At 40.9% G+C, this 24,076-nt stretch overlaps 1 protein-coding gene and 1 long non-coding RNA gene across 4 annotated transcripts in view; one reads left to right on the top strand and one right to left on the bottom strand.

The window, feature by feature from the left end:
* The window catches only part of SSBP2 (single stranded DNA binding protein 2), a 277,842-nt gene that overhangs the window by 218,827 nt on the left and 34,939 nt on the right, over positions 1–24,076 (top strand). For all 3 annotated transcript variants that reach the window (XM_034773207.1, XM_034773208.1, XM_034773210.1), the window contains 3 exons: positions 4,194–4,261; positions 10,280–10,328; positions 15,471–15,506. In XM_034773207.1, coding sequence (XP_034629098.1) covers positions 4,194–4,261; positions 10,280–10,328; positions 15,471–15,506 — 153 coding nt within the window. The remainder of the gene's footprint in view (positions 1–4,193; positions 4,262–10,279; positions 10,329–15,470; positions 15,507–24,076) is intronic.
* LOC117878770 lies at positions 1,866–22,208 on the bottom strand. Its single transcript, XR_004646075.1, has 6 exons — positions 22,095–22,208; positions 20,469–20,543; positions 19,581–19,666; positions 9,694–9,876; positions 5,537–5,606; positions 1,866–2,708 (listed from the first exon to the last, which is right to left on the bottom strand). It is a non-coding gene; the product is annotated as an uncharacterized LOC117878770 (long non-coding RNA).

Genomic DNA, 24,076 nt, shown 5'->3' with positions numbered 1-24,076 from the left:
CTACCTTTAGTTTTGAATAACTAGGTAGCTCTTTCTTTTTAACCCATGTCTCTTTTTGGTAGCAACCAATTCTGCATGTGTAACCAACAAAAATGTGTATAAACATATGTTGGTTTTTCTACAGCACTTCAGTATTTCTGCCACTTGCTTTTTTGTGGTGGAAAGTTAAGCTTTGCGGTCATGAATTTAAGCTCACACTTTATGCTAGCATTATTAGCTACACACAGTAGGCAAGTCTGATATAAATTTTAGCAAGGATGATTTTCAGTTTTATTCTCTTTAAAACTGGAGGGGACTATGTAATTCTCTCAGACCTGAGTTTTCCAAAGTAGTCTTTTCTATAGATACATGCTTATCTATTATCCTTCTCACTTGCCTGGGGGGGGTCTTCTGAGCAAACAGTTTTAATAACTTGAAGGGCGAGTTAACTTACAGGGCCTTTCATGCCCACTATAAGGGCCTTTTACACTGCCAGAGAGTGTAAAGCTGCTTTAGGCTTAATCTACACTAGGAGGGTTTTGCTGGTTGTACTATAGTGGTATAGTTAAACTGCAAAACCTCTTGTAGTGTACACACAGTTATATTGGTATAAAAGTGCTTATACCAGTATAGCTTATGTCAGTTTATGTCAGACTTAGGCTACATCTACACTACAGGGGGGGGTCGATTTAAGATACGCAAATTCAGCTACGCGAATAGCAAATTCAATTCGACGTATCGCAGCCGACTTACCCCGCTGTAGGGATGGCGGCAAAATCGACCTCTGCGGCTTCCCGTCGACAGCGCTTACTCCCACCTCCGCTGGTGGAGTAAGAGCGTTGATTCGGGGATTGATTGTCGCGTCCCAACGGGACGCGATAAATCGATCCCCGAGAGGTCGATTTCTACTCGCCGATTCAGGCGGGTAGTGTAGACCCAGCCTTATACTAGGACTTTCACCAGTATAACTATGCTGGCAAAAAATCATACCCCTTACCAAAATAGCAATGCCAGTAAAACTTTTTAGTGTAGACTTTTTAGTGTAGACCTGTCCTTCACGTAAATGAGATTAAGGCACACAAAATATAAAAAAGTTACCTAAATACCATATGTCATGGTGACAGGCCATATTTGAGCTAGATATCAAGTTTGGACTGTACACTAGTTTTGATTTTGCTGTCCAGTTTGTTTGGTGTCAAGACCTATATTCTTGTGTGTTAGGGGTTTATTCCTTCAACTTCTCACTTCCCTGGTCCTTCTCGCATGAACAGAGAGCAACAGTACCCAAAGTCCGAAGGTGCAAACAATTCAATGTTTATTGGGGTGAACTTCCAGCAAGCATGATTCCAGTTTCCTTCCTCAGTGTCCCCCTTCCCAGCTCTGACGCCACAGAGCCTTGCCTGTGTCCCTGTTCCCATTCCCCCCCCGCCAGCGAAACATGATTCCAATTCCCCCACCCCCATTCCCTGTTCCCATTCCCCCTTTACTTCTTGATTGACTGCAGACTATAAATTTGATTTCTGCTTAGCTATATCTTAACTAATCATTTTACTGAAATTTAACCAATCCTAACATATTGTAACATGATTATTTAACCAATTATATCCCACCACTTTAATTGGTTTACACCCAACAAAATTAATTATACAGCAGACAGAAACAATCACAGAACCAGACTGAAATTATACAGACAAACAATAGGGAAGTGGAGACTACAGTGATAGAACAATACATAAATGAGGATTTTACACCCCAGCTATTGATAAGTGAGTTCTTGCCAGACAGGATGCTATCAAACTAAGTTTTCTTTAAATCTTTTAGGCTCTTCCCTTTCTCTGGAGGCGATAGATCGGATCACCTTTCTAACAGCCCCAGAGTGCCTTATTTCAATGTGACTAGTTTGGAATGTGAGGATGTGACCGTTCATTTCCCAGTTTATGGGCTGCCTCTGCTGCTTAGCCAAAGACCTTACTTAGCCTAAGAACAGGGCCTTAGACTGTCACAATGAGAAAAGGCCCTTACACCGGCAGACAGTTATTTTGATTCTTTCTTTTATACCTCTATAACTAGCTAAGTAATAAGAAAACACCTAAATTCTTAAAGTATAGGCCTTTGCACACAGGCCTGAATATCTATATCCTAACATTGTGCTTGGGACAGGGAGACTGAAAACACAAGTATGTAATTTTTTTACATTTTATTTTAAGTGACTTCTCCCTGATTTAAAAGTTGGCCATAGGTACTGTAGTTAATTTTTGGATAATGACTGACAAACAAAAAAACAAAATACTGTGAAAGGGAAAAGGAAAATAAAACAAGGAAAAATAACTAAACAAAAACAACTTTCTTAAACCCTGCTTCTAATTGTTAGTCAGACTCCTTCATTATTCACTGTTCTCCAGATTCCTCTCTTCATCCATCTTCTCCTCTTAGATTTCCTTCTTAGCAGCAGCTGTCCCAGATTTACCCTAATTATTTTCTTTCATCTTCAGCAACAGGCATGCAGTTGTATATAATTGTAAAGGTTTATGTTTACTAAATGTGCCAAATGATTTTAATCTGATTTCTCTCAGTTCAAGTTCAGTAAGGACACCTGACTAAAATGCTTCCAGTCGAGAATTCCTAGTGAGTTCTATAAAGATCTTAGGCCCACAGACTTGGTTCCTTTGTCAAAATAAAGAAAAGAAAAAACAGGAAGATGCTCCAAAGAAGAAAGGTGGCTCAGATCTCTGAAATAAAGATGGGGAAAATAGAATTAAATAGCTTCACAGTTCCTCCAGAAATGGATGTCATTTTGGTACTGTTTTGGTACAGGGAGACACCAAAAACATGAATATTTAAAGGGAACGCAAGGTAGCATTCCAATTGTTTCAGAATTAGCTTATTAGCTTGATACACAAACCCATTCATGCAAGACATCTATGTCTAGAACTCCCATGGGCTTCAATAGGAATTCTAAACAAGGAGCACTTGCAGGTTTGGTTTCTAGTTTGCAACAAGAGAACCTACTCCCAGAAGTCCTTTCTTGGTTCACTCGAAATAAGTTTTTTGTAATTGAAATATCTCTTTTCACTATGACACATGAAATATAGTATCAGGTCTACATTTTAAATCTTATTGTCAGATTGCTCCCTGGTCTGCATAATTTAATGCTCAAATACCCTAGAGCATGAATTTGTGTAATAGACTGCTTTGGAGAACTCCAGTTAAAGTTCAGTAATCCAGTTATAATATAACTAGAGTGAGTTGTAGTTACATTATTGCAAAACAGATAACAATAATGACTTTGAGGACATTCTGTTCTCTTAAGTAAATGATTGTCTGCCCGACTTCCTCAAAACACACTATTTTACTTTTTAGAAATTGCTTTATTATACATACATTTGCCTAAGATATCAGAAAAACTCAGTAGGACTGGTACAGTTTCTGCAATGAATGATATATGTGGGGTAAGGCAGGTTGTTCTATTTACATTTAACTGAAAAAATTGACTAAATAGTTCAGTCTTTCAGGAAAATAGCACAATGTCTAGGCTTTTGTCAGTTTATGTCATGATCTAAATCTTATTTGAGCACACACATTGGCTTTATCTATAATAGGGCTTTGGATAGCTCATTTATAGACATTTCTATGGCATCCATTATACTATCTGAATAATTTTCATGTTAGTTGCCTTCGATTGGTTACAAGAGGAGTATAGCAATCATTTTATGTGTTATAGAAATGAAATATAGTGTAATATTTTCCCATTGAAGTTATTAATACCCTGTTCATTAACCAGGTTCAATTAAAAATAATTCTATCTGAATTCCAAACTGTGAAACCCCCGAAAAAAATCTATTTTTCTGTCTTTGAATGAGTTTTCGTGGTATGAAGGTTGAACGGTTATTGATTCTGACCTTTGTTGACCCTTGAGTTTGCTACCATGTATCATAAATCTTCATGGAACAATTAGCATTTTAAGTATACTTAGTACACATACATTTTTAAGAACTGTTAATATGTGTAGTGTACTAAACGTACTACTTTTTCATTAGGGATAAGAATTCTTTTTTTAAGTCAAGAATGGAAACTCCTGAAAAAATGAATCACACTGGCCTATCCAATCAACTGGTGTATAGGGAAGTCATTAACCTGCTGTCCTTTCTTTCCCCTCTCCTCTTTGGTTTTGTTTTTTTGTTTTGTGGTAGTCTGACCCTTGGTTATCATTGCAGAACTATGGAGGTGCAATGAGACCGCCACTGAATGCTTTAGGTGGCCCTGGAATGCCTGGAATGAACATGTAAGCAAAATAATAAACTACTATCACATTTATAAAAGTAATCTTTTCCTGTTAAAAGAAAAAATAATTGTGACATACATAGGACAAAGGAGAATGTATTTTGATTAATTAACTAATATTAACAGTTGTGACAAAGTAAGGAAACATCACAGCAGTTTCACTCTTGTGCAAAGCATCTTTTACAGAATTATTTGTTTTTTCCTTCCAAGTCTCTCTAAATGTTGGGTTTGTTCTACAGGGCAGGGTTCATATATTTGGAATATCTTGTTAGTGTGGCCCACTGTATTCATCTGTAGATTTGTAAAGAGCCTTGACATTAGTTAGGCTTGAATGTTTATTTCACTGATTTAATAGTAAAAGAGTTTGCCATCAATTCATACTCAGAGAGAACATTTTAAAGAATAGTAAGGTTATGATTCACATCTGCAAAAGCAAGGAAGTGTATAGTATGGACAGAAACACACCATTGTCTTTAAATACATCGTCACAAAGGATACACATTAAAAAAGGAAGGACCGGATTCTCTATTCTTTTATATTGGTTTTATGCTAATATAATCAATGAAGTTACACAACATAAAACCAGTGTTATGGAGTGGAGAATCAGGCATGAGACATTTTAGTGTACTATGTGGCATTCAAGGACTTCTGGGGCTAGATACTCAGTTGGTAAACTGATGTACACTGATTTACATCAGCTATGGACTGGGTCCATGGAGTATAGTCCTCTCTTGATATATGTAGATAACTCCTATTTTCCAAGCCTCCAGAGCAACTTCAGATGTCAAACCACTGTTACTGGGTAGAATAAGTTGAAGTTGCACCAAAGCTAAGGCCTTCAGTGCAACTCTCCGTTATTAGCTCCCCCACTGCAAAGTACAGCCCCTGCCGGCATTGCTCCATGCCTGCCCCAGGCTTGAAGTTTGGAGAGGGATGCTGCCTCCTACCCCCCAAACTACGCCATGTTTAAAAGTAGGGGGCATGGCCCCCTGGGGCCCCCGGTTCCAGCACCACTGGCCCTCCTCGCTTCTACGAAGGTTCCAGTGCCCTTGCTTCAGCACCATACTTCTGGTTGAGTTAGAAGAGTGTTTCTTAACAAGTTGGTCATGATCTCCAGGAGGGTCATGAAAGGTAATCAGATTTGCAAGGAATCAAAAATGTTATTACAATGTAAAGCAAGGGAAATCTCACTCCCCTCTCCATACACACCCTTACCCTTCAACAGACTGACAGAAAGACACACACCAAGACTTATCATTAATATATTTTTACTTACTTTTATAGTAAATTGGAAGGAAATCATGAAAGTTTTTTACTGCAAACAATGTGTCGCCAACCTGAAAAGGCTGCAAAACACTGAATTAGAACACATCTTGCAGAGAGACATCTGATCTTGATTTAAAGATTTCAAGTAATGAAAGATCCACCACATCTTAGATATATTGTTCTAATCTTCAGGTAGATCTTGCATTTTTGAAGCAAATAAAACTTTACTACAGATGTCTTCTGTTGCACTCAGGACAATTATTGGAAATTAATGTAGATAAAATAACTAGATATTTGAAATCAAGTGTAGGTACAACACAAATTGTAGAAAGGGTCTCAAGAAAGAGATTCCAACAAAGGAAAACAAAACTAAACTATTCATTACAAAATTTGTTGCTATTTAATAACAAAAAATTAGAAATAGAAGCAAAAAAAGTATTTTGAGGATACTTGTACACATGAGACCTTAAACAGAAAACAGGAAAAACGGACAAACAGATTGCTATCTCAGAAAGGAGCTCCTCACCTGCCAGTTAGCGGAAAATGAAACAATCATGGTTAAAGTATGACTTCTATCGCTCAGCAATAGGCAAGCACACTTTTTCTTGTGTTGAGACAGTTACACATGGCTAGCTGTAACACTGTCAGACCCCGATCGTTGGGATTGAACCTGGAACCTCTAGAGCTTAGGGTGCATGAGCTTCTACTGCATGAGCTAAAAGCCACATGGCTCTTAACTAAGGCAGTAGAGCAGACTCATTAATCTCTCTCTCTCTCCCTCAGTGGTCTCAGTGCCACTAGATGGGACAGAATACCACATCCAGGAGGTTGTGGGTTATACAGCCACACAGTGAAGAGGGAGGGAAGAAGTGGCTTTCTTCCCACCTTGCACATAAGAGTTACCCAGCATTGTAGCTCCTGTACTTTAAGTACTCAGGAGCTTCTGTATGACATAAAGAAGGCATGATGTAGCCAGTCATAGCTCCTTCTCCCCATGCTTCAGCCAAGCATATGCTATGCTCCTTAAAGGCTGCTGGTAATTAACCTCCCTCTAGTGCAGGGGTAGGCAATCTATGGCACGCGTGCCAAAGGCGGCACGCAAGCTGATTTTCAGTGGCACTCACACTGCCTGGGTCCTGGCCACCGGTCTGGGGGGTTCTGCATTTTAATTTAATTTTAAATGAAGCTTCTTAAACATTTTAAAAACCTTATTTACTTCACATACAACAATAGTTTAGTTATATTATAGACTTATAGAAAGAGATATCTAAAAATATTTAAATGTATTACTGGCACGCGAAACCTTAAATTAGAGTGAATAAATGAAGACATGGCACACCACTTCTGAAAGGTTGCCAACCCCTGCCCTAGTGCAACTGAAAATGGGAGCAAAATACCTGTCATTGTTCTTCTGGGTGGCGTGGCTTCACACGACCCTTACCGCAGACCGTGCCTTAAAGGCACAAGCTAGCCCAGAGTGCTGGTATTAGAAAGCTATGCTTTAGGGTATTCTGATCCCTGTCATATGCTGGATCCTGGATCTTGGAAAGGAGTTCTATTATATCTCTTGCCTTCAGAGAATGTGATTTATCAGTAAGAAATTTTTCTCATATTATCAAAGTGAGTAATTTTTCTCTTATATCAAATGGAGTTACGTACACATATCAAAAGGAGAATAGAGGCTAAACTCTGTATTTTTTGCTTTTGCAGGACATGAAGTGTGAGGTCCAACCTTAAAGTTATTGATGTCACTTGTGCATGAATTTCTTTATCATATAAGTCCTTGTACTGTGATATTATAGCATAGATGTATTGTACATATTAACACTAACATTCAGTTTCAGTTATAGAGAGCATCTAAGGATAATCTACATCCAGTAGCAGTAAATGGACCCAGATGTTTTAGCGATTCCTCCTTTAGATTATCCCTTACAACTTATGCAATGCACGATGCTAAGCAACATCTGTGTACCTTATCTTCTGTACTTGTATTTCCATAAAAGATGGCAGCTTCCTTATTGCCTTATGCAGGGTGCATAGTTTAATTTGCATTTCCTTTTATGCAGGCATAAACTTTTTTGAGTTCAATGGGTTTGTCTCTCTGGCAGCATTAAAATATGAAGAAGTAGCTATTCTGCAAAGCCAACAGCCATTTTAAAGTGTAATGTCTCCTCTGTAAGCAATTAGGGGTACAACTCAAAAGGAAACTGTCTTGGTAGGATGCTAAATATCTACCAAATATCATTTTTGAGATTTTTCCTGTTGTTGCTTTGGCTAAAAATAGTGCATATTATGTAATCTGTTATAACAGCAAAACTAGCCTGAGAATTTATAGACAGTGTTTCAACCCCAAAGGACATTTTTTTTAGTAGATGTAGCATTGAAAAATAATTGCTTACATAGCCTAAACTTCAGTATGTAAAATGTGATACATATTTGTTTCATGCATCTTTTTAAAGAAAAATAATTACAGTGAAATCTGCAAGTGTCCACGTCAGAGTTTTCATTGTAACTCACTTCTAAGGGATCTAAATCTCATCTGTAGAACTTTAAGCCCAAACTTGGCATGATAAGTCTTTGTAAGACAGTATTTTTTCATACAAAATGGGAGCAAAATAGCAAATTTCAGGGGATAATGTTACAGTTCATAAGCTTATTTTAATGGCCAGTATGAACCAGACTTTTTTATAAGGTGCTAAGAATGTTTCGGTATATACCTGAAGAGAAAAAGAATTTCCATTCACTTTTTAGCTCATAAGCTTCCTTTATAGAAAAGCTAAAACACACACAAAAATAGGTAATCAGGCATTTGGTTTAAATTATTCAATATTTTGATAGAATACAGTCACACATAAGGAAACTGAAATATTGAATATTTTTTCAAATACTAGTACAAATAAAAAATTTTAGACTTATTTTCAAGATGGCAATGAAAATTGATGTCTCCTGATTCACTGAAGGAAACATCCGGGTTAGCGTTAAAGGGGTCCTCAAAGAGGTAACATCCAATAGTTCTGTAAAAAATGAAAGTATGGAAATGATGACTGTGTTTCTAAAGAATGCTATTGTAATTAGACATATGAGTCTTCTATATGTAAAAGATTATATTGTGAAACTGGTACATTAATAGTAATGTTTTATGAATATGTTGAGAGTTCCATAATAAACATTTATTAGAAGGGGGGATGGGGAAGCTGCTCACATTGCTTTAAAGAACTTTGCAGCTGGCTAATTTTAAAAAACAACCAATATTCTACTCCATATAATCATATACCTCCTGGGCAGAATCTGCCTTGGTGCTTTTTGTAGCTTTCTACATAGAAGTTTCTCCTATGATTTCTAGTAAATTTGCAAAATCCAGTACCTTGTCCGATGCAAGATGAGCTTTCACTTAGTCTGCTTCATACTTTTTAAGTATTTACATTGATCCAGATGTAAGAGGGTGGTGAAACACTGGAATGGGTTACCTAGGGAGGTGGTGGAATCTCCATCCTTAGAGGTTTTTAAGGCCCAGCTTGACAAAGCCCTGGCTGGGATAATTTAGTTGGTGTTGGTCCTGCTTTGAGCAGGGGATTGGACTAGATGACCTCCTGAGGTCTCTTCCAACCCTAATATTCTATGATTCTGTGTATTCTGTGTATTTTTCTTTACGTCACATTCAATTTTTTGGGGTGAAAACAAAGTTACAATATTCTCACATACACACTTTCTTGTATTGGAGACAAATAAATTTAAAGCTTAATTATGAGAAACAATAATTATTTTTATTAAACAAATTATAGATGGTATTATAGATACGTAGTACATAAATGCTTACTACAGTCTTAATTTAGAAAGAAATTTAAGCCTGTATACAGCTTGCATGCTTAAAGTTAAATACATGTTTTAGTATCTTTCTGAATTGGGCTATACTGTAGGTAGACATTCACAGCATATGTAGTACTGGCTCCAAATTTGTATTATGGTGTCAGTAACCAGAATACAACTAAAAATACTCCTTATAAGGAATCGATTGTCTTGAATCTTATCAATAGCACATTTTACTGTCTTTTTAATATTACTATACCATAATAATTCAATTAAACCATAAAATGTTGTGTTTATATAACATTGGGCCAAATTCTCACCTGTGCAGGAAAAAAAAACTATATAGGGGCACAAACTTACATTTTTTTTCAAGTCATGCTGTTGGGGTCGTGGGATTTGCAGAATACTCAGGAGGGTTGGATCCCTAATTGGCAGGTATCTATGATCTGTGCAAAACTCCAGTATCTCCCACACTGCTTTCTATACCACTGGGATCAAAGCTCTGAAGGAGTTGTTGTCATGTAGTTCCTAGCAGATGGTGTCCTGAAAAGTACAGAAGTCCACAATATATGATTTAACCACTGAGATATGTCTAGATAAAACTGGTGAGCTTGTGGTGACAGATATAATCTTTTAAGAATAATTTTGTAGTATCTGCTAAACTGTTTAAATGTTGGTGGTAGTTTAGCTATGATGAACTTGTATTAGTTTAACATTATAACAAGGTATACTTGTAGTTTATAATCACACTTTACTGCAGTGAAAAATGATGATGCTACCAGAAGAGGCCAGTAAAAGATAGCAGTTTTTAAAAAAGCATATTCTACACTGGGAACAGTTTGTGGTCAAATTACACCATAGAGCATCTGACGTTTGGCTTCTTGGTAGCAGAGTTGATCAGAAACCAAACTTTGATTAAACCCTCATTTGTCATTTTATATTCCAGGGGTCCAGGAGGTGGTAGACCGTGGCCAAACCCAACGAATGCCAATTCTGTAAGTAAATATTTAAGTGTGTTGGACAGGAGTTATTCCTTCTTAATATGCCCATGTATGGAAAAAAACCCTATATTCAGCAAATAGAATAGTGCATGCCATATTTTGTTGTCCTCTGTACTGTTTTTTTTTTTTTTCCAACCCTGATGCATGGGTTCTCCAGCTTTTTTTACAGTATGGACCACATCTTAATAGAGCGCTTCTAGTAGATCACCTTTCCTCCCACTCATGATTGTGCAGACCATCTGCTCTCCTGTTCATAATCACATAACAGCCCTGAGGCAACTACAGCAAATTGCCCAAAGGAAAAATTAACATTAGCATAGTATTTAATATATTTTTAGCTTTTTTAATGCAATATAACAAAATAGAATAGGAGTCAGTACCATCTGACCAACCAGCTCTACATAGACCACAGTTTGATAAGGTGATCCATTTGATAGGTTGAACAATTTAATTTTGGCCATCATGAAAAGTAATACACTCTCCAAATTAGTAGGCTGCAACAGCTACAAAATGAGGTTGTTCAATAGCTGCTTAGGACAAGAACAGTTTGGTAATGCCCACCCTCCATGACTTGCCCTGGCTGGTACCCTACAGAAGGTAATTCACAGTTCAAGGGGTTAGTTTTAGAAAGCACAGTGAAACCCTTCCTAATCTGTACCCAAAGTACTTGAGTGAACATGTATCATCATATATCCCTACTTTGCATTTACAGTAGGCTAGGGTGGATCTGCTGTTACTAGACTCTATTTCTGGCTGTCCCTAGGACATGGTATATCAAGTTTATCCTTGACTGGGATTTATTTATTTATTTATTTATTTATTGTTGGATCGGAAGAGGAATGTTTCCTATGTTTTTTTGTTTTGGTTTGTATTTGCTATCCTCTTGTGTATTCCTTTTCTCTGTAGGAATTGATCCTTGTAGTTTGATAGAATGGCTTCTGTGTGGTTTGCCATTGTGCCAGATCTTTGGGTTCAGATTGGCTGTATATTTGGGTAAACTATTTCCTCATTTTGATTTTAGTGGTGTTTGCTGATTATTGTATATGTAATGCAATAAATGTTTAAAATAAATTTTAAAAGGGGTAGATTATCAAAGTCACAGGGGAGTTAGGTGCCCAACTTTTATTGAGCACTGAGTGCTTAACTCCCTCTTCTTTATTTGAAAATCTCCCCCTACATATTTTCTCTCTCTCTGGGTTATGCTTACCTGTCATATAATTCAGAGGTACAGCTCAATTTACAGTAATACTAACTTTGTGGAATGTGGATCATGATATGCTAATATTAAATCTTACACTCAAAATAAAAAGTACACAAAATCTATGACAGTGTGAACTGAGGCTGGCAGTTTTTCATAATAATAATGTACAAAAAGAAAAAGAGCTCAATGTTGCATGACTGAGTTACAAATAAGTAAATGTAGGCCTTAACTTGCATTTTCCCAGCTTTTAGTGTGACAGCCTTAATATTCTTTTTTTGTTTTAGGTGTCTTGATTGTTTTTAAATAAGGTAGAGAAGATTATTCTGCCATGGAATTTTATGTTTATTAAATTCAATATGCAAGTACATGCAAGAGACCAGATATAGACCCTGATTCATGAAAACACTTAAGTACATAAGCAAGTCATTGGAATTTAAGCACATGCACAAGTGCTCTCTTGAATATGGATATTTTCCTGAATTGTGATCTTTGGCATTGACTTAAAATATGCATTATCTACCTGATTAGAATGAAATCAGGGAAATAGTTACAGTATTTAGGCAGAATTTTAAAACCCACTAAACAGAAATTACTCCTTTGAAACTATTGTAATCTTACATGAAAGTACACATCTAAAACATGCCCTATGCATATTTTAGTTACTAATCTTTAATTAAGATTTGTTGACATTTTCTTTCATCAGCAGGAAAAAGGGGGTTTCAGAGCATACAAAATAAGAGAATACAGTTTAAGTAGTTCAGATTATGGTTTGCCTTAAGCCTACAGTATATACTGATTTTATAAAAGTTATATCAGTGATTGTTTTAAATGAGTTTATGTCACCTGCTCTATATTTCATCAAATAGTTTAGCTGTTAACCTTATATATGTAGCTCCATAGGTCTTTCCATTTAAAACATACCTACCAGAAAAACGTGCCGCTCCTCCCCCACCAAAAAAAAAAAAAAAAAAAAGAATTAAGAGAAGTGGAAAGACTTGCTTGCTATATACGTTTTTGAAAAATATACTAAATAGAAACAAGGCATTTCCCCATACATGAGGCTCATGGCAATTCCACAGCTGAGCTTGTTGTGAAGTCAGGGACCTTCTCTCTTAACCATTATGTTTATTCAGATTTGTTAATAGATTTTTAATTGTTAGAGATGGGGAGCAGGGGAAGAGTTGTTTTAAAAGAGCTGCCATAATGCATATTTCCTCTTCGCCTCCCAATGAACTGATGTTAAAGGAGAGGTTCAGGGAGTCTGAGAGAGGAGGAGGAGGGGAAACAAATATAGAACAAGATGCATGTTGAACATTGCCACTTGCTCAGTTGTTTGCCACTGTTGCGTCTGATTCCCCATGTTTGTCAACTCAATGTCTGTTTAGATTGTAAGCTCCCCAGAACATAGATCTTGATCTAAACTCTCTTTTAAGATGTGGCCCCTCTGTGCTATTCCAGTGACATGAAGGGGGCCCTTGCAGAACACACCTGACATAGTGAGAGGCTGAGCTGTCTTTGTACTTATAGCCTTTGTTACTGTGGTAACTGAATACCTCAGTTATATTAAAGAATTTTTATCCTCACAACATCCCTGTGATGTAGAGAAGAACCATCCCCATTGTACAGATGGGGAACTGACACACAGAGTAGATTAACTGATTTACCCAAGGTCAAACGGGAAGTCTTTGGCTGAGCTAGGAATTGAACACAAATCTCTTTAGGCTTACTTAGGCCAATACCTTTTGCACTACAATCAGGGGTTCTCAAACTTCATTGCACCGCAACCCCCTTCTGACAACAAAATTACTACATGGCCCCCAGGGAGGAGGGGGCGGGGTGGGTAAAAGCCCAAGCCCCGCTGGCCCAGGTGGTGGGAGAGGGGGCCAGAGCCCAAGCCTCACCACCCCAGGTGTGGGTGGAGCTCAGGCTTCAGCTTCAGCCCTGGGTCCCAGCAAGTCTAGTGCTGGCCCTGGTGACCCCAATAAAATGGGGTTGCGACCAACTTTGGGGTCCCGACCCACAGTTTTAGAACCGCTACCTCATTATCTATTCTTCTCTGACCCTATAGTCAGCCTCAAGTCTGGCCGTAGGTGTTTTGCCGGCCTGGGTAGAAATAATTTCCAGCGCCTTCCTTGGAGCAGCCAAGCTAAAAACCTCCAAAATTCAGCTGGGTCTATGCTATTCCTTCCTGCCCCTTGCATAGAAGATTTATATGGAGATGGCCAGTGTAGGCAAGGAAGGGAACGGGGTGGGATTGCTGGAGTACAGTGCACTCCGGCTATTTTATGCCAGCATAATAATGTATAGATTTCAGACAGTAAGACATATTAGAAAGTGGAAATCTCCCAAAGTAAGTGCTGGTAGACCTTTTACTTGGGATTTTAAAAGCTAGATTGGACTAACACTAGAAATTGTACTACGAGGATTAATTCTGCTTTGATTGGGAGATGGACAGGAAGGTGCATGATAGATTTTTGAATCTCTCGCTTCTAATATTCTATAATGATTCCCATAAAATTAAGTCTATCTTATTTTTTTTTCAATTTCTCATACATTCTGAAGCAAGTCCATCCTTCACAGATTAGATGCCAAGAGGCAGTTCACATCTTCAATGTATGAGAGTTTCAGAACATCACAGTGGCTGGTTTGTGGCTTCTGAGGATAAATGCAATGGGTTTAAAATAACATTTTTTCCATTTAATAGTGGGGTGTTTTTCAGTGGCCAGCTGAATCGTGAGTGGGAAAGATGTGGCCAAGACTATGAAAATGTTTGAGAACTCCTGCCTTAGATACATTTATAAAATATTATTTGTCATCTGCAGTCAGATAAGAAACTTCTTTTGGCAAAGTGATTTTCCAGTTTCTTAATTCTCAGCTCAACTTCCTGAGCTGTTACTCTCCAATATCCTATAGAGAAGATCTATAGAAGTTATTTTATGAAGAGGAAAACTATATTACTTACCAGCAGCTGGAGTTCTCCAGGTACCTCTGTAACGAATCTCCACAAATTGAATTTAATGTTCAATTGGGACACAGACTCTTTAAAAAGAAAGTTCTTTCCTCAAGCATGCAGAAAGAATACCATCAGTGCCCCTTGAGATCAAAGAGTGTGTCATCTTGTGGCCCTTGATTCAGTTAAAGACTTAATCACATGTTTAAGTCCATCACTGTTCCCTTGCTTGAGTCCCATTGACTTAAAGTTAAGCACATGCTTAATGCTGTCCTGAATTGGGCTAATACTCATATAACCTCACTACTAACCTTTTGCCACAAGTTAATGGATCTTTATATTGGATTATTGTGGTTCCTGCAGATAAAGCCTGAAGCCGATATTGGTAGGCGCAAGTAGCATAACTTGTACCACAGCTTGCAGTCTGCCTTTTTAAAAAGTAACAATGACTTCTCAGCATTCACACATCATAGAGTGGATCTAAAGGAGCTAGTGATTAAGACCCTGATCTTGCAGACACTCAAGCATGTGTATTCCTTAGTCCTATAGACTTCTGTAGGGTTACTCAGGTGAGCAGAGTTACACACATGCTTAAGTGTTTTGTAGGACTAGAGCCTAAGAAGCCACTAACGTCTTGAAAGCAACCTGGTTATTTTCAGTGCAAGACACAACAAATATATTACTATGTAGGAGTTGGGACACAGCAATCTTAAACTTGAATATTAAGTATCTTTTATTTACAGTAACTCTCTTTGACTGTGACTCTGTACTGCACTTTTTACTATAGAGTAACCTTACAGTGAGATGTTTCCTAGACAGCATTATGTTTAACATCAGTATTTGCTCCCTATCCTCTGCCTCTTCTCTAAAAATTAATTTTAAAAATGTGCTTCAAAATAAGATCCTCAATAAATTTTGGTATGGACTGCATTTCTCCATCTTAATGGAAAATAAATATATTATTTTGTTTTGCTTTACATTCTAGATACCGTACTCTTCAGCATCTCCTGGGAATTATGTAGTAAGTACCCTTGTGTGTGTTTGCTCATTAGAATTGATGTTACATGTTATTTAGGCACAGAAATAGTTGTCCAGATGTTAAGAAGAACCCTTGTGTATTGGTTGAGAAGTGAACATCTGATCTGTGTTTAGTTGTTTTGTCTGCCATCTACTGCACATATGTTGGTGTTCATTACTAGAACAGTTATCAGTCTGGTCAAAATTGCCTTGAGTGCTGTGGTTTACTTCAGCATATGTTTCTGTAACCAATGCAATACTTCAATACTTCAATACTAAAGGAGAAAAAACAGCCTTTTCTTGGTGACACCATAATGTGCTTGAATTTTTGAAGCTCTGGAGAAAAAAATTCATTGGAAGAACTAGAAAAGCTTAAACCTCCCAAAAGATATATAGCACACCACTTAAAAAGACACTCACAGCTAATGTTTTATGGGACATTTTTACTCTCTGTTGCTTTTAATTACCTCCTGAAGGCCTGAAAACTCCTTTTTTCAACAACTACCTGAGTGCTACCCTGTCAGCTGCTGGGTCCTGATCACTGAGAGCTACAAGGGATAAAACAACCACTATCTCATACTCCTCAAGGTCCTAGTCACCGAAAGCTTTGGGGGATGAGAGGTCTACAACTGTGGGACTGATAGCCTTGCACTCAAAGCTGACAAGTACCATCAAGAGGAGCATGACCATTAGATCTCCCTTAAAGACGTCTCAGTCCCTGTAGACCTTAGACCCCAAAATGGGTGTTACTGGGGCTCCAAGTGTGTCCTGTATCATAAAGGTGTCTAAGGCTTCTAAAAGCCATGCCTCTTCCAAACAAGACCCAGAACTGAAGACCTTCTCTGTTACACGTCACAGCCATATTAGCAGACATTCTACGATGAAGAGATCAACACCATCTGGCTCTATGGTGCACTCAGTACCTGCTTCGATACCCTGGTCTGCATCTCCTGAATAAATGTTTGTGTAGGCTCACCTTATGGCACATACTAGCCAGATACCCACCTTGGTACTGATATCAACCTCCATCATTCCTGTGGTACCACAGGAGTTCTGGTACTCAAGAGACATCTTTGTACCTAATGAACCAGAGTCTTCCCTACTGTCTGCTTCTGCACATCCTTCAGTACCTATATCCTTTGGGTCACTGAAGGCACTTTTCTCATCAAGACCTCCCCGATTCCCTGACTTCTGCCATCCAGGGAGAAGTCAGTCCATGGAATATATTGAAGGATATTCTCACTCTGACTCATAACTCTGTGTTCAGGAATCTCCTGTTTATTCAATGGGACATTATTCTTCTCCACATGTGGAGAGAGCGAGGAGAGGCCACCTCGACCTCCAGCCACCTGAGGTGACCAACAGTGGCTAACTCTTCCTCCTATGTCTTATGGTCCATCTCAGTGGCCTTATTGGGCTCCATGGGCCCTGTACTGTCAACAACTTCTGACGGGGGAAGGGAGAAGTTCACTCTGCAGTGAGCATAGAAACTCTTGCTCTTCCTTACCTTCACTTCCTCCTCCACTTGAAGAACAAGAGGTGTAAGGGCGGGCTGTCATTATTAGATGAGGCTGTAATGCCTCCACCACCTTCCATAGCACATGACATTATACAATTCCAGGACTTGAAGAAGTGAATTGTGGATAGGCTTCAGAATTCTTGTGAAGAAGTCCAGGGCCCCCATGATAAACTCCTGAACATTTTACACTTTTCAGCTTAGTCACGCATGCCACTCCCAGTTAATGAGGCTTTTTGGAGTCAGACAGGACCATCTGGCAGACTCCGGCTGTGGCACCCCCAACTTGCAAATGTGCTGACAAGAAATGCATGTCCCAGAGGAGAATTCAGAATTTTTATTTTCACCTCCCTCACTGAATTCCTTGGTTGTGGATGCAATTAATGAGTGAAGGAGGCAACACAACACAAAAACTACCCCATAAAATAAAGACCAGAAGAGATCTATACTCCTGCAAATAAGAAAAATATAGCAGGTCTCAAACAGTGCAGAGGTCATGCCCAGCTCATTTTTCTAGTTTCCGTAGACCTCCTGAAGCTGACACCGAGGTATTCAAAGAAGAAAACATCTACTACAAGCACTACATTGCAGCCACCAGCATTGTCCAAGTGTCAGTTTTGATGGCTTGGTCAAGAGTCTAAACCACCCATTTCACACAAATCTATTGCTGCACTAACCAACCCTCTTCCCTGCCATTGGATTCTGCCTCTCCCATTTTCAAGGCGCCTGTGAGAGAATAACATCCAACAAATGGATTTTGAAGCTTGTAACATCTGACTATTCCATCCATTTCACCTCCATCTGTCCCTCCCACCACGTTCCTTTTCAGGGACCCATCTGACGATCAGTTGCTGAATCAGAAGGTTGCCTCTCTCCTATGTTTAGGGGCCATAGAACCAGTTTCACTTCAGCACCAGGGAAAAGGATTCTATTCCAAGTAATTTCTGGTCCCCAAAAAGACTGGGGGATGGAAACCAAATTACATTTTAGACATTTCAACAACAACATGAAACAACAGAAATTCAAGATGGTGACCCTTGCAGAAAAGCAGTATATATTCCCTTTCTAGATTCTGGGGATTGGTTTGTGACACGCTATCTTCAAGACATGTATTTCCATATTGTGATTCACTCTCTCACAAGAGGTTTCTTCAATTTACAGTCAATCACAAACACTTTCAATATACTTTCAGCCTCTCCTCTGCCCCAAGGGTATTCTCAAAGGTGATGAAAGTCAGAGCCACTCGCCAGTGTCCTCTAGACATTGTTGTCTTCTCTTATCTCAATGAGTGGTTACTCCGGAGCCTATCTGATCAGGAGGTCCTATCAACACTACAGATGACATGCTCCTTGTTTCACACCTGTGGTATCCAGATCAATCTAGTAAAGTCCATTTTGATCCTGGTTCAACAGATAGATTTCATAGGAGCCTTTCCAGATGCCATGATAGCCAGGGCTTACCTACCTGTGGACAGGTTTATGGTTCTGCAGACTCTTATTGCAAAGATTCAGTTAAGTCCTCAAACTTTGGCAAGGAATTGTCTTCAGCTATTGGGCCATATGGCGGCATCATCTTTGTGAGCTAGCATGTCACATCCTATCTCCACTGTCTACACAACAAACAAGCACAGCCTCAACAAACAGGTCAGGTCTCTAATCCCCATTGAGTTCTACACTTGCTCACTTGTGGAAGAACCCATCCAAAGTCTGTTCGGGAATCCCCTTCTTTCAACCTCCTCCAACCACCATTATCTGTTCAGGTATCCCTCTTGGGATGGGAGCATATCTTGGTCCTCACATCATCCAAGGCAAGTTTCTTCCCAAGAGAGTCACCTACATGTCAACATTCTGGAGTTGAGGCAGTCAGGAATGCTTACTCCCACTTTCTCCCACTGATCAAAGCCAAATCAGTCAAGATCATCACAGACAATGTGGCCTGCATGTTCTACATCAATCGTCAGGGTTGGATGTGTTCCCCCTTACTCTGTGCCGAAGCAGTGAAGATCTGAAGTTGGTGCATTACCAACCACATAGCCATCTCAGCTTCTTACCTCCACTGCATACAAAACGTTACTGCCAACCACCTAAGCAGACACTTTTCTCATTTACTACTGGGACTTGGATTCATGAGTCCTCCAGAGTATATTTCTAACCTGGGGACTTCCAAAGGTGGATCTTTTTGCTACTGCCACCAATGTAAAGTGTAAGAAGTTTTGCTCTGGGCAAGACTCAATTCTGTGTCTGGGATGTATTCCCACCCATGCCATTGATCTTGAAAGTTCTCAACAAGATTAAGCAGGACAAGGCCAAAATCATTTTGACTGTACCAACTTGACCAAGACAAGTTTGGTACCTTATCTGATTCAATTCACATTTTGTCTGCTGCTGAGACTTCCTCTCGATTACCACCTGTTGTCTCGGGATGCTGGTTGGACACTTCACCCCAATTTGGATGTTTTGTGACTTCAAGCATGGCTAGATGATTCTTGGGGTTAGAGATTTCCTGCTCAACAGCGGTATAACAGGTTTTGTTAAATAGCGGAAAAACATCTACTAGAAATACCTTCTGAAATGGAAGAGATTTCACCTACAGTGTATCCGTCAACAAGTGCTTCCTATCTGTTCTTCTCTTCCACCATTCTGGAATACCTGTTAGAATTGAAAAGATCAGTATGAGTTCTTCCAAGGTTTACTTGGTGACTGTAACAGCTTTTCACTCATCAGTGGAAGCTTTTTCGATTTTTGCTTACCCCATAACCTCAAGATTTCTTAAAGGTCTGATGAGTCTTTATCCATAGGTTAGAGAACCTGCCCCAGTATGGGATTTAAACCTTGTCCTAAATGGCCTTATGACACATCCCTTTGAACCATTAGCTACATGTTTTCTACTCCACTTCTCTTTGAAAACAGCTTTCTTGGAAGGCATCACTTCCACATGGAGAGTGGGAGAATGGGGGGCTCTAATAGCAGATCCCCCCCTTTACAGTATTTTTCAAGGAAAAGGTTTTAAAATGGCCACATCCCAAGTTCCTACCCAAAGTGTTCTCTGAATTTCATCTTAACCAGACCATTCATTTACTGTTTCCCCCCAAAACCACATCATTTCAAAACAGGAAGCTACTTTCCATTCCTTAGATGTCAGAAGGGTGTTAGATCTTTTATCTAGACTGGACCAAGCCATTTTGAAAGTCTCCCAGACTGTTTTGATTTAGGACAGATCTAAAAGTTCCTTTATTTCCACCCAAACGCTCTCAAGGTGAATCTCTGGATGTATTATTTCATTTTATGACTCTGCCAACATCTAACCTCCTTCTAGTGCGTTAGCCCATTCTACCATGTCGCAGTCTATGTCTATGACATTACTCAACGATGTTCCAGTTGCTGACATTTTCAGAGCTGCAGCTAGGGCTTCAGTACATACTTTCCCCAAGAACAATGCTTTGGCTCATACCTCTAGGTCAGATGTGGCAGGTGGCAGTGCAGTTCTGTCTTCAGTATTGGAGTCTCCTCTGAAGCTCCCACCATCCTGTTGGGATACTGTTTGTGAGTCACTTGAAATGGAGCACCCATTCAGATATTACTTGAAGAAAGAAAGGTTACTCACCTTGTGTATTAACTGGAGTTCTTTGAGACGTGTGTCCCTGTGGGTGCTCCACTACCTGCCCTCCTTCCCCTCTGTTTCGGAGTTGCCCTGGTGGGACTTTGTGGTAGCGAAGGACCTGAGGACAGTTTGCCTGTGCAGCCATATATTTTGTCACTGTGGGGCACAAGGATGTGTAGGGCACATATGCAGGCTGAACGGGCACTACTACTGATAATCTTTTATCAAAGGCGTGGGGGGCACAAGCACATCTGACATGAAGCACCCATAGGGACACACATCTTGAAGAACTCCAGTTACTGTACGAGATGAATAACCGTTCCTTCCAGGGCCGGTGCAAGGATATTTTGTGCCCTAGGCGAAACTTCCACCTTGCACCCCCCCGCAATAAATCACATACATTATACACAATACACGGTCACAGAGTAACATGTTATAATTTAGAATTTATGTTTCCGCGCTTTAAGTTTAGCAAATTTAGAAACAAGTTCCTCCAAGTCAATGCTGTGAGCAATGTCATGTTCCAGGGCCACCCAGAGGATTCAGGGGGCCTGGGGCAAAGCAATTTCGGGGGCCCCTTCCATAAAAAAAAGTTGCAATACTGTAGTAACATGTATTTGGAAATGTAAAAAATAACTAGTGAAGTACATTCAAAAATTAATTTGTAATAATTTGAAAATACACTAAATACATTATTTAAAAACATTAAAAGCTGTAATGGTATGTATACATTTGCAATTACATAATGGGCTGTTGCTGGGTGATGGTGATGGTTGGTACCAATGGGCTGTCGCTGCCTGGGGGTGGTGCTGCTGTTGCCCGGGCTGGGGGGGAGCTGGGCTCTGGGTTCGGGGGTGCTTGGCTCACAGGGGCTGGGCTCAGGTATGGGGAGATGGGGTCAGGGGGGTGTCCGGCTCAGAGGGGCTGGGCTCGGAGCTGGGGGTCAGGGCTGTGTGGGGGATGGGGTCGGGGGGTGCCCAGCTCAGAGGGGCTGGGCTCGGAGCTGGGGGTCAGGGCTCTGGGGGGCATGGGGTCGGGGGGTGCCCGGCTCAAAGGGACTGGGCTCGGAGCTGGGGGTCAGGGCTGTGGGGGGGATGGGGTCGGGGGGTTTCCGGCTCAGAGGGGCTGGGCTCGAAGCTGGGGGTCAGGGCTGTGGGGGATGGTGTCGGAGGGGTGCCCGGCCCCTTACCATGCCGCTTATCCCCTCTCCCAGGAGCCTCCAACATACTTGTGGGGGCCCCTGCGGGGCCTGGGGCAAATTGCCCTACTTCCCCCCCTCCCCAGGCAGCCCTGAACTCAGATACCGGGCATGACAGAGGCTGGAGCAGGGAGAGGGGGGCACTGGGGCAGCTCAGCTCTGCAGGCTGCCGTCCTCTCCAGCCGCCCATGCACAAGGGGAGCAGGAGCAGGGACCAGCCAAGGACCAAGGGGGTAGGAGCACAGGCGCCTGAGGCCAAGCTGTGGGGAAGCGCTTACCTTGCCCAAGGCATGGGCGTCGGGGTCCTCTTTCTTCCTCTGCTCCACCAGACCGCCACCTGGGACTCTTTTCTGGGGCTGACCGTGGAGGCTGAGCCAGAAGCCCTGCTGTCGCGCCCGTCGCCGGGCTTGTGCCACGTGCGCTAAGCAGAGCTGTGGAGCTCTGCCCAGCCACCGGCGCCCCCGCCGGCAATGAGAAGAATCGCATGGGATGGAGCGGCCCCTGCGCTGGGAGGGAGAGGGAGTCTGAGCCACTGGCAGGCGCGCGGACACAGGGGAACCCCTGGGCTGCCTGCGGTGCACGGACACAGGGGAACCCCTGGGCTGCCTGCCGACGGCTCAGACTCCCTCTCCCTCCCAGCACAGCGGCCGCTGAAACGATGTAAAAAAAAATTTGGGGTGCCACTTTTTGGTGCCCCCAAATCTGGGCACCCTAGGCAACCTCCTAGTTGGCCTAAATGGTAGCACCAGCCCTGGCTCCTTCTGGTGCCCACAATTTTTTCCTGATAGTTTATATTTTTTGACTTTTTTAAAGGATGTTGAAAAACTGGAGCGAGTGCACCAAAAAGCCACAAAAATTATTTGAGGGCTGGAGAAAATTCCTTACAGTCAGAGACTTAATGAGTTCAGTCTGTTTAATTTATCAAAAAGAAGAGAGGTGACTTGATTACAACATACCTTTATGGGAGAAAATACTGGGTACTAACGGGCTCTTCCTTTTAGCAGACAAAGGCATAACAAGCAGCAGTGGCTGGAAGCTGAAACCAGATCATAGAATCATAGGCTATCAGGGTTGGAAGGGACCTCAGGAGGTCATCTAGTCCAACCCTCTGCTCAAAGCAGGACCAATTCCCAACTAAATCCCCAACAGATACATTCATATTTAAAAAATCGGGACACATTTTTAATAGTGAGGGTGATTAGCCATTGGAACAAACTACCAAGGGTCGTGGTGGATTTTCCATCAGTGTCAATTTTTAAATCAAGATGGGATGTTTTCCTAAAAGTTATGCTCTAGGAATTATTTTGGGAAAGTTCTAGGGCCTGCATAACATAGATCAGACTTCATGATCACAGTGGTCACTTCTGGCCAGTTAATCTACACAGGGATAACTGGTTGAAATTGAATGGCCTGTGATACACAGGAGGTCAGATTAGATGATCTAATGGTCCCTTATGGTCTAAACTCCATGAATCTATGACATCTGTAGTGGAACAAATCTTGTTAGTAGATACAGGAGGCACTCCATGGTCTTGCTCAATACACTACTGAAGGAGAAGTGCAGGATAGTGACTGGTAGTTGGTAGGTTATATTGTCAATCATTTAAGGGGTCAGAGATGTACGTGTATGTATGTAGATTGGTGGTATACAGGGGCATATTATTATTGGATAACAGATTTGTGTTTAGATTAAAGTTATTTGTTAAATTTATTCATTAACTTGCAGCCAGCGGTATTAACCCACAAATATCTCAAGTATTTTATTTATACCAGCTCAGAGGCAGGGGCAGCAATGACTAATGCAGCATTACTGACTTCCATTATAGCATAAGCCTGGAAATAGTGTTCATGAATGCATTGCTGCTGCTTCAGAGCCAGTAAATGGTGTGTTTTGTAGGGCCAGGGGCGGCTCCAGGCACCAGCGCACCAAGCGTGTGCCTGGGGTGGCAAGCTGTGGGAGGTGGCCTGCCGGTCGCCGTGAGGGCGGCAGTCAGGCTGCCTTCAGCAACATGCCTGCGGAAGGTCCGCCGGTCCCGCGGTTTCAGCTGCAATTCATTGCCGAGTACGCCGAAGGCGCGGGACCGGCGGACCTCCCGTAGGCATGCCGCCAAATCCAGCGGACCTCCCACAGGCATGCCGCCGAAGGCTGCCTGACTGCCATACTTGGGGCAGCAAAATACACAAAGATACTTTTCAATTGTTCTAATTCCAAAACTTCCCCCGCCTTCCAAAAATGTGTTGGTCATATTATAGCAAATCT

The sequence above is a fragment of the Trachemys scripta genome, chromosome 6, assembly GCF_013100865.1.
Source record: "Trachemys scripta elegans isolate TJP31775 chromosome 6, CAS_Tse_1.0, whole genome shotgun sequence".
In the NCBI taxonomy this organism is placed as follows: Eukaryota; Metazoa; Chordata; order Testudines; family Emydidae; genus Trachemys; species Trachemys scripta.
The sequence above is the reverse complement of the archived record's forward strand: the minus strand, read 5'-3'. Positions and strand labels throughout refer to the sequence as shown.